This window comes from Mastomys coucha, unplaced genomic scaffold, assembly GCF_008632895.1.
Source record: "Mastomys coucha isolate ucsf_1 unplaced genomic scaffold, UCSF_Mcou_1 pScaffold12, whole genome shotgun sequence".
Classification (NCBI taxonomy): Eukaryota; Metazoa; Chordata; class Mammalia; order Rodentia; family Muridae; genus Mastomys; species Mastomys coucha.
The window spans coordinates 71,172,098-71,184,134 of NW_022196894.1; the positions used below are offsets into that span (position 1 = coordinate 71,172,098).

Below are 12,037 nucleotides of genomic sequence, written 5' to 3' on the forward strand. Positions count from 1 at the left end.
ACAAAAAGGAAAAAAGAAAAAGGAATGAAGAGAGGAAGAAAAAGAAAAAGAAAAAAGGTAAATATTTTTCTTTGAAACTTGGAGGTAGTATGTTCATTCTGGTACAGTGTCCGTAGAAGTGGAAGCCCTGGTACACACAATATTTAACAGGGCAAATCATCAAAGGGCTTTTAGTCACAAAGTCATAGCTTCAACTCTCAGTGGGCTGAATGTTGAGGTCAATCATGACTGTATTCAACCTTAATAGCCCTAAGGGAACATCTCTAGCTCTGTCTCCATGTATGTCAATGGGTTGGTTATTGCCTATGCGACTTGCTAATGCAGGTAAACCAAGCTATCTGGGACTCCAATGGGAGAAAATGGGGAAATCTCTGCTTTCGAAATTCTTCAGAATTTTGCTCCACATCTCTTTCCTTAGTTTATTTTAATCCATAGTGTTTTATGAGAATAATCTGCAACTTTGTTTATAGATAATCCAGTGAATTCTTTAAACTCTTTTAGAATGTTTTAAAACTGCAGTGTGATTTTGGGGGCTTCTTGATCATATACCAAATTATAATTTAAGATATTCTTAGGCATTCCTCTTCAATTTGTATAGAAGCCAATTATTAGCATCATTATTATTTTCCACATGGGAGAATTAAATGTATAAAGGACAAATTTCCGCAGGTCATACATCTGGTAAGACTCATCCATTTTTGTGGAATTCCTCACTGGAATCCCAGATTAAGGAATCGGAATTTACTTAGAGGCAGGATCTAGGTTTCCTACCTATGTAAGTAAGTTAAATTTGCCCAGGTGGCTTAAATATAAATCAGCATATGTATTTAAAGTATAAGAGACAAGACTGCATGACTTCAGGAATCTTTACACAATTGTTTTAAACAAAGTGATATTTGTACAAAGCAGCTTTATGTAAAGCAACAATACTTTTTAATAGTAACATGTGTGGCTACTGAGAATATATCGGTTAATTGTGAAAACTGATACAGGTCTTCTGATCCACAACAAAGAACATGTTTGTGCCAGCCTGGAGTGCTGGTCCTAATCTGGTTACCTTCTAGCTATATGCTTAGGTGTATTTTAAAAATAAGTAGGTGATAGATACCGAAGATGATGGCTATTTCACTATGAATAGATTTCAGTCAGTGGAGCTAACTAAAAATGCAAAGTCTTTCATCTGACTTCAGGTATGATGTGAATCAGCAGAAGATACTCTCTAGTAGGTCATATATACTGAAGTATAAATCACTATTTCAGGAAAACCGAATTCTTGAAAAATTGTGAAGCTTGGTCATATTTCTATACTGCAACATTTTCGCAGAACATCTGACAGACTTCCATGTGTGATTTATGAATTTGTATTTTTATTTTACTAAAATCTTAATATGTTTTGGATTTCTGATGAAGCATTTATGACTTTTATTTTTATTATTTTCTAATCCACTTAATTCAGCCCAAACAAAATCTTTTAATGACTGACACTGACCATTTTAATTTTCAGAAGCATGCATTTACATATTTACAATGGCATACAGAATCAATCACAGGCACTTTGAAGAATTTAAAAGGAGTTCTTTATTGCAGCATTAAAAATGAGTTCAAGGATAAACTAATCAATGCTGGTCTGTGAACGGGAAGAGATTCTGGTGTCACCAAGACACTCAGCCTGAATTCCTGCTCCATTCACTTCTCTAGCTAGCTGTGTGACATTGGCCAGTTTACTTAAGTTTCTGTCACCAGTTTCTTAATATAGATGGTTAACACATACTCAAAATTAATCTTCATCCCACTCACATAGATTTAGGAGCATATCTACTTAATATACATGCAAGAACATCTCCATACATAGAAAGTACAGGGCCTTTGGCTTACGGAGGATATTTACCATGTTTGTTTTGCTATATCAAACTGATAGGCCCTTGTTAACTCATCCAAGTGAGCTTGCAGCATGGGTTGCATCTCTTCCCGTGGGGATGGAGTGAGAGTGGCAGTGGACTGCTGTCCAAAGGAGATAGCAGGTGAAGAGGCCACACCACGAACAGGAGGTGTTGGGACTCGATCTTCCTCTTCTTCCAGCTCGTCTTCCATACCCTGATGCAAGTATGTTTGCACTGGTAATGGTGGGCACCAGCTATCACTGTCATAGCTGAAAGTAAATAAGAAAAAAGTTCACTAACACACACACATAAATGCATACTCATACTAGCAAAAAATAGCAAACAAGTGTTCCTCAGTTTATGTCTTCCCTATCACATTATTGATGCTGTCATAGTAAATCACCTGACTCTCATCTTAGTTCTTATTCCTAACTATATGTTATTATCTCAAAATATCTTAATTTATTTTTAAATAACCTTATTAGCTAATTGTTACTATGCAGTTACAAGAGGCAATAATTTCCCACCAAACTTATTCATGTGGAAACACAAAATTGATGTTAAAGACAATTAATGAAGTCAATGCTTGGAGATTTATCCATTCCCATCTCTTGTGTATCTGTGTGCCCAAACAGAATATGCCAATAATACTGATTCATCATCTAACACTTTGAGACCTATGTCAATCTATTTTCCAAATAATATACCTGTCATCAATGTGTGGTCATAAAACCATCAACAAATTTATTTTCTTTAAGTCAGTCAGCAGAAACACACATCATGCTTTTCTCAATGCATAAATGGAAGTTCAAATTTTCTTGTAAGAAAAGAGTAATTATGAATTTCAGTAAAATTATTTGACACAGAACCCAACATTTTATATCCTTTTCAGTTTATGGCATCTACTTTGAAGATTTACATAGTATGACTAACCATTTTTTAAAAGAGATTCTGGATCAAGTGTATAGAATCCTGAAACAGTAAATTTTAAATCAATAGCAGCTTTATTTATACTATTTCCATAGTCCTGGTATTTACAACAAACAATAAATCCTAAGATACTTTTTTATTTTTTTAAAAAAAGGGAGAGTCTTTTCAAAAGTTGTGGTACCCAAAAGGCTAAACCAGTAGTAATAATTTAATTGGGAGATAGGCTCATGGAGCCAAGCTTAGCACAGCAGGGGAGCTATGGCTTCTGGAAGACAGAAAGTTAGTCTTCAGTGATACAGTCACTGGATTTATTTGTGTACAAGTGAATAGAGTCACCCCCTGTTCACATGAACAACTCTGGCTAAACCCTATGGCTCACAAAGCAAAAATCAAACAAAAAGATGTGAATAAGAATGGTCCCATAGGCTCATAGATTTGAAAGCTTGGTCACCAGGGAGTGGTGTGACCTTTTAAGAGGTGTGGCCGTGTTGGAATAAGTGTGTCACTGGAGGTGGGCTTTGAGGTTTCAAATAAAACTCGAGTCAGGCCCATTGTCTTCTTCTCTCTTCCCTCAGCCTGTTGATCTGGATGTAGAACTCTCAGCTACTTTTCCAGTACCATGTCTGCCTGTAGGTCACCATGCTTCCTGCATGGGTTATAATCCATTAAATCTCTGAACTGTACACAAGTCGCAATTAAATGTGTTCATCCATAAGCGTTACTGGGGTCAGAGTGTCTCTTCTAAGCAATAGAATATTTACTGAAACAACATGGATGAGGGGAGGGGAATTGGTAAGAGGAAACAAGTTGGGAGGGATATGAGGAAACAAAGAGTGGATGTAGAAAGAGAACTCTGCATAGCAGAATCGTGATTCAATGAACCAGCAACAGAGACTATTTTGGAAATGGATGCCTGCAGACTTCCTTCAGTTTGTGGACTGACAGTTTGTGTACTGGCAATGCTCTGCTGGCCGGGACCAATGGGAATATATTAAGTCACAAATGTGCAAGCCCCCGGGGTAGGTACTGAAGAACTCAGTTTCCAAAAAGGAGAGAAAGAGAAAAATATTAGCCATAAGTGATAAGAGAGAGGAAAGTATCAGTTCCGTAGGAGCTCATCAGTCCTAGGAATGAGGTCATCTCTGCCTGTTCAGTCTCCCTGGATATCTAAAATGATTTTTCCACACACCAAATGTTCTCCACTGAGTTGGTTTTACCTTTGGCTCCTTTGTTTTTGTTCTCAGGGTTGCTTGCTTTGCCTCCCTGAAACTACTTGAATGCCCTTCTGTTTCAGTTAGCTTACAGCTGAAAGCCCTGCTGCAGAAGCCATGGACAGACTGGAAGGGATGACTGACCCTAAACATTTTATATACTATTGTGAACAGCAGACACATTTCAGTGCATTGCAAATAGCAAGTTCTCTCTATAAGAAAATTATGTAGGCTAAATTGGTATTCCTATTTATTAACTGTATAATGTGTGTCATTTTAATTCGGTTTACAGAGATCACAGTTTTCATTTGAAGAAAGAGTTCTATTGCTCTAAAGCTTATAACCAGTTCCCCTTGTTGCATTTAATGCTTTTAGGTTTTCAAATCCAATCAATCAGGCTGTTTACAAATTTATGTATGAAGACATCAGAACAATATAAGAGAGCCATTTACTTCCCTTCATTCTATTATGTTCATTTAACATAACGAAGCTTTGACTTATTTTCTAGGCAGAGGACATAGTTTGTCAGCAAGACTCTGACATGAAACCAAATGGCTTTTCTCCCGTTTCCTTTACAGTTTGCATCCTGCTCCATTTGGTCATAGAAACAGACTTATTTCAAGTCAGCTTCACCTTTCCAGATTCTTCATTTTAATCTTACAAGTTTGCATGTTAAATATCTCTTATAAAACGTACTGAGAAAGCTAACCAGTGCCGGAATATTATATTATAGTTCTGGTACTGGCAATCTTATTGAAAATTAGTTTGAAAATGGATTTCAGATTTCCACCATGAATTCTTTTACTCCTTCAGTTTAATACTGAGCCTCTCATGTTAGAGTATCCATTCCTCAAGCAGATTTAGCTTGCGTGTTGCAGGCCTAAAATACACTTGCGAGCAAAGAACTTTTAAATAGAAAGCTTAAGTTTCTTTGCATGATTTATCTATTTGAGTTTGAGTGCTGAATTGTTATAGTAAAAATATGTTTAGGACATAATAAAATAATGACTTAATTTTAGTATAGAATGTACTTACTGTTAGCCTTTATCAATTATTAAACTCAGCTTTACTTTGTAAAGTTTGTCAAAAAAAGAAAACACATTTTTGTAGCAGGAATTAATAGTTACATTTTCAGTATTTACATTTCCTTATTGCTAAAGCTATTATAATTTTACATGTAGTAATATGTCCTTATTCACACACACACACATATACATACACATACTTATATGTATGTGTGTGTGTAACCTAAAGTTGTAATAAGCTATTAGTACCAAAAGTATTCCACCTGATGAATAATAAACAATTATTTAAAGAATTTATTTGACATACAAATTTAGAATAAAACATGAGTATAACAATTAAGGGAAGCATGTGTTATACACATTATTTGCCATGATAAAGTGAAAAGCACTCAAGTAAATTATGCTTGATTCATTTTCTGTTATTCAAGTAATATTGGACAAAAGATAGACTTAAAAATTAAAATATTTGATATTTTGAAAAATGGTATTACTAGTTAAATATATTGCACAGTATGCTAACTTGCTAAAACATATTTCAAACATAGAATACTTAACATGTTTGATATTCTGAAAAATGATATTAGTAGTTAAATAAATTGCACAGTATGCTAACTAGCTAAAACAAATTTCATTAGCATCTCCTTAAAGTAGGGTGGATACTGCCATCAATAGTACCCTAACAGTTCTGCAAAGGTAATTGCATCCATGATGAATAAACTTTATACTCCTCCAGAATATGGATGGCTCAAAAGGTGCATGAATTCAACATACTTTGTATGAATAGAAAAAAAAAAAAAGACAATGAAAAACAAATCCAAAATACCTGGAGAATAACAAGACTGAATAAAACAAGCCAAGTCAGGGTGTACCTCATATCACATGACACAGAGAGCTGATCATCACCTCTCTGGTGCTCATAGCTACTCCAGAGGGAGACACAGCGTTAGCGCAGTTACCATAGAAAAAAAAGAGACAGTATCTGATAACTGCACATTTTATATATACAGCTCTGTTTAATGGTGTCCTTCACATTTTAGAGATGTACACCTTATGTAAACAATACAATTTTTGCTGTGTTTTGTAGTAACATACAAAGTCTACAAAAATACCCCCAATGAAAAAAATCAAAGCTGTTTTGTTCAACCTTCCCTATGCAAGTCCTTGTCCCCTGACATTCTGTTAGCAAAGTATGAGGCATCCTATTATCTGTCTTTCCTGATGAATAATGATCAAGATGACAGCCAATCAATGTTGCATGCAAACTAACTTATTAAAGGCCAGACACAAATACCAAATTACTAATAAAAATACAATAAAGTTCAACCCCAGCAAAGGCTTGCCAACCTCTAATGGCAAGAATAAAGCCCAGCACCTATTTAATAACCATTGAATTTTTCCATGCAGCCTATGACTATCATAAATGTATTACAGTTACAGCTAGGCTCTAATACTTTTAACACATTGCTTTTATCAAACTGAAGAAGCATATTAAGAAGGGGAAACATTTGTACCATGGCTATATGATTGAATTAACATTCAAATATCATTTCATTTGACCAATGGTTGAATAACATTTTGGCATTCTGGACTATGAGAGAGAAACTAGCTCATAGAAGTTCTAGAAGGGAAATCTATGTCTATACTCTTATTTATTTATTTATTTATCTTATGTATATGAGTATACAATTGCTGTCTTCAGACACACCAGAAGAGGGCATTAAATCCTAATACTGACGGTATGAGCCACCATGTGGTTGCTGAGAATTGAACACAGGACCTCTGGAAGAGCAGTCGATGCTCTTATCCACTGAGCTATCTCTCCAGTCCCGTGTCTATACTCTTAAGAACCAATTTTGAACATCGCAAGTAGAAACTCGAAACAACACATTCGATATTATTGTTATTCCCTGCTAGGTCTCTGCCTGACTCTGTTTTTCTTCCTCATGCCCATTCTCTCATTACCATGCTTTCAGCCTTTTTCACTTTCCTATCAGCCATTTTGCTGCAACTTTCGAAATGTTATCCACATGAACTGAGGTTCTTATCTAGTTTATAGCCAATAGTAAAAGAGCTGACACTTTCTACAGCATACAAGGATTCACAATTAACCTCAAGGCTCCTTCTTAGTGGATCTACCTTTGTGGGGTCTCAAAATAGATTCTGACAGCCAATCAATTTGGGGTAGTATCATTCATGAAAAAAATGAATCAAGATTCACCTGTTATATTTACCTCTTTTCCTAGTTTACTGATTTTACTATTATTATTTCATAAACATTGTTCATTTTTGGTTTGTTTTGCAAAACAATGTTTTTGTCTCTGTCTCTTTAGATAGATAGATATGTTGGTAGGTAGATAGATAGATAGATAGATAGATAGATAGATAGATAGATAGATCGATAGAGAATATGAAAGAAATGAGAAGGGAAAAGAGGGAGTTCATATGTACTTGGAGGTAGGGAATGTCCTAGGACATCAATTGTATTGTTTCTATTAATTTACTGGATCTCTGTCATAAATGCATATTTTTTTCTGTTTGCTAGTTCTTATCTATTATATCTTAGTGCTTCTATTCTTACAACTGGGTCAGGCATTTAGGATGCATTATCCTTTATTGGTTGACAAAATTCTTTGTTATGTTCTGTTTTAAGTGACAACACAAAATTAGGAGAAAAGAAAAACAAAAAACAAAAAACAAACGCAAAAACAAAAAACAAAACCAGGGCTCTTATACATTCCAGGCCAGCATCAGACTATGTAAAGAGTTACAGAGCTGAGAATGGTCTTGAAGTTCTGTTCTTACTGCCTGCGGCTCCTGAGTGCTGAGCTCAAAATATTTCTTCCCCCCTGAACGTCAAATTCTCAGCACCTAAGGCAAATAAAAACTCAGAAGGAAATAAGAACTAAAATGCATAGCATAATCTCTTTTTATACGCATTTTCATATATATTGTTAGAACACTCTTTTTAGCTAGCTATTAGTATTAGTGAATGAATATTTCAGAAATGAAAAATAATAACATACATTTTGAGTACGTATTAATAATACAAACACTATGGACACTAGATAACATTACATATAAATATTCTAAAACTAGTTTGTGTAAAAACATAAAACTATACCAAAATTAACTGTCTCACCATACAATGAATTATTTCCTATTTTTCCACTGTTTAACAAGATCACATGGTAAGTTTTACATTCATTCAGATTAAATTAATTTTATTTCAATGTGTAAACATTTTATATATTTCACTAAGATTTCTTGGGAAAAACAAAAAAGAGATAATTCTAAATAATCTAAAATTTTCATATACTCTGACTTCTAGATGTTAATTTCAACAAATATTAACATCCCTTTCTTTTTCCCTTCAAGTTTCAAATTCCATTTCCCTGGGTTTTTATGGCTATAATCTTAAAACGTGAACAGTGAAGCAATAATCCTGTAATAACACTTTTGATGAAATATGTAGCTCTTGTTTTTCATGAGATATTGAGATTTACATCACTAATGTGAGTTCATACCATATTCACAATTTAATTTTTAAGTTGAGAGAAAAAGGGTGGGCTCTTAATTGCTAATTTCAAATGAGAACATTTTGATAAGTTATGTAGTTACTTGTTTTTTACATATATATAAGGATTATTTCCCAGGGAAACAAATGGAGTCTACTGGAAAAATAGAAAGATAGAGATAAGATATATGGGTATCAGTATATTAATAGACTACATATGTAGTCTACATATAGACATATATATCTATACAATATATTTTATATATAATATATAATATATTATATTAGCATAATATTGTATATAATACAATATATTATATATTATGATATATATGAAATATTATATATATGCATATTTATAGTGTACATGTTGAGATTTGTGTCTATACATAGAAGAAAAAGTAGATGAATTAAGATAAGTTTACAAAATAGAAAGTTAGAGTTAGAAAAGACATTGTGAAGTATTCAAACATAGCATTTATAAACATTAAAAATATGAAAATGTTATGCAAAAATAAATATTATATCACTTGAACCAATATAAACTATAATGCCACCATGTAGTTAAATTATGTTTAATAGGTAAATAATTCCATGTAAAAAATTTGTGAAGAGAAAAATCTCAAATATATTCTGCATACTTGGGCTGTATACAATTCTAGTCAAAATAAATACTGATTTGCAAATGGAAAGCAGGACATACTCTTAGAAATATTAATTTAGGTAAAATATTTTATTTGACATTTTTGGCAATATAAAGCATTATACAGTCTTTGTGTTTCAAATCAATCACCACTCAAGCTACCAGGAAACTAACTCCTGTGTGATATTTGGTAAAGAATAGAGAAACATCCCATTTAAGGGCCATCAAAAGAAATTGTCTAACTTAAAAAGGTTTTGTTAAAGAGTATGCATTGGCTTGAATCTCTTAGTGTTCCTGTCCCTAAATTCCCATCAGAACTGATGATTAAAGTTCTACCCACTGGTCAGGTCTCCACAATTATCCCATTGTGGAGATGCTCTACTGGTGGCGCCCTGCTATGGCCAGACATCAAGTCATTAGGAAGCTGCAAGGGATGATGAAGGGGGTTATTTTAATTCCCTTTCAGTCCTTCTCAGGAGTGCCTCTTTAGTTCACAGAGCTGTGGGGACTTGCTTTCAAACTAACAAGCAATATTATAAAAGGAGGCTGATTATCATGATTGCAGACAATCTAAAGCACTTGAAGGCCAAGGATTCACACTCCTCAATATGGGCTGTTTTATATTTATCACCTAAAAATAGAAAGAGTGCAAACAGTAAAGACGACACAGTGAACATGGAGGGAGGGGAGCCAGTTCAAGGATAACTCATTGCATGGAAAGAACAAACAGAAACAGAAGTGCAGGCTTGGCCATGTGATCAGGGTACACAATATTCCTACCCATTTTCTTGTTCCTCAGCATAGTGGCCCAGCTCTGTACCAGGAAGGGGCTGGACGGGAGGAGGAGGTAGAGGGACATTAGCCCAAGTGGATCCGTTGTTTTTCTGCGCTTTCGAAGAATTTTTAGTTTTCTTCTTTTTTCCACCTTTCCCACCTAAAAATAACCAACACGTGTATTCAGAGAGGCTGCCTATCCACAGTAACAGAGTCTATCAAAAGTCAGGATGAACTAGTTTTCAAAGCACCAGGATCAGTATGTTAGACATGATCAAAAGCTATAAACAAGGAAATGACGCTCTCTGAAAAACAAAAGAAAATAAAACATTGTTTCTTTTTTTTTTTTTCAGGAATTCCACCAGTGGCCTTGTGTCTCTCTCAATGCATACTCTGCAGACTTGAGTAAATCAAAAAAAACATGGCTGCTGAATCAAGAGCACACTTATTGATTTATTCACGTCTGCTTCTTCCATGTTTCCATTGTTCAACAAAATAATGGTGCGCAGCAATTATTTTTTAAATGTCAGATTTTACTGCATTTATAATGCTATTTTACATAATCTCTCTCAGTGGAGAACACAGTGTCTAAGGATCCAGGCTAAATGATTCCATTAGAATTTATTCAATTTAATTAATCCAGAGGAGTAACATTCTTCTCTCCAAAGTCATGAGTAAAAAAAAAAAAAATCAATCAATTGTAGGCTAGAGAGTATCCATGCATGCTTCAGCAAGATACATGTCATGGACTTTGTCTAATGAGTAGCACCATCAACTGTATATAACATGTTAGGAGTTCTTAGCCATTTTAAATTTAGCATTTCATAAAATTCCAAAACAAAGGGAATTTCTTGGAAATAGAGTCATTAGGTTTGCTACTATGTATCATGTTAATGAATTCATGCATAAATGGGAGCAGAAAATAAGCCAGCAGTGTATGAATCATATCTGAGATTACATGAAACTTAGTCAACTGTAGAAACAACATCATTTGAATTGTTACACATCTTATCCTTCTAAAATTAAGTAAATCAAACTTCTTTATTAACGAGGGGTGGGGACAACGTAGATACAAAGATGACTATTCCTTGAACAAAGAAGCAAAAAATATTTAAGGGTTCATAAATGCATGATTTCTATTTTTTTTTAATTTCTATTTTATTTCTATTTTTTTAACTGAAAAAAATGTTGGAAAAGAACAGTGATGACTGGCTCACCATACTTAATCTTTTATATGCAACTGTAATCCTAAAGAGAGCTCAGAAAAACAGCAATACCTATTTTCTGTGTATGGAAATTAAGATGACAACTACTGACTGACCTATGAAGTAATAAATTAGCCCTCAAGTCCAGAAATCAAGGTCTTACCCACACAAGCTTAATGCAGAAGGTGACTGCTCTGTTTCTCTATGGCTACCTTTTCTTCTATCAAGGAACTAACCCTTTGCATTTCATCTTTATTAAGGACAAAGTTGTGAGAGTAAGAAATGAGGCTATCTAGTCATGCAGATTTCATTAGAAACTCATCTATTTCTTTCTTCCATCTATTACTCACCTGATTAGTAAAATCAGATTATATAGTATACTAATAATATATTGAAGCACGGCAATAGACAACAATGCTATACTAGACATTCACACTCCTGAAGAGTGCATATTTTCTACATGTTACACATGCCTACACTCATACGCATTAGGTCATCACAGCAAATGGTATTTTTACTTTCTCTTTTACTTCCTTGATAGAAGAAAAGGTAACCACAGGGAAACAGAGCAGTCACCTTCTACACTAAGCTCATGTGGGTAAGAGCTTGATTTCTGGATTTGATGGCTAATTTATTACTTCATAGATCAGTCAGTAGTTGTCATCTTAATTTCCACACACAGAAAATAGGTATTCCTATTTCCCTGAGCTCTCTTTGGGATGACAATTGCATGTAAAATATTAAGTATGGAAAGCCAGTCATTGCCATTCTCTTCCATCTCTTCTCTCATTAAGAAACAAAAATAGAATCCAACTTCTAGCCACCTAAACAGTCCTCTCTTCTTCAACTTTTCAG

At 34.2% G+C, this 12,037-nt stretch overlaps 1 protein-coding gene across 15 annotated transcripts in view; it reads right to left on the reverse strand.

The window, feature by feature from the left end:
* The window catches only part of Robo2 (roundabout guidance receptor 2), a 1,164,975-nt gene that overhangs the window by 27,889 nt on the left and 1,125,049 nt on the right, over nt 1-12,037 (reverse strand). For all 15 annotated transcript variants that reach the window (XM_031364257.1, XM_031364250.1, XM_031364255.1 and 12 more), the window contains 2 exons: nt 9,984-10,137; nt 1,889-2,149 (listed from right to left, as the gene is read on the reverse strand). In XM_031364257.1, the coding sequence (XP_031220117.1) occupies nt 1,889-2,149; nt 9,984-10,137 (415 nt within the window). The remainder of the gene's footprint in view (nt 1-1,888; nt 2,150-9,983; nt 10,138-12,037) is intronic.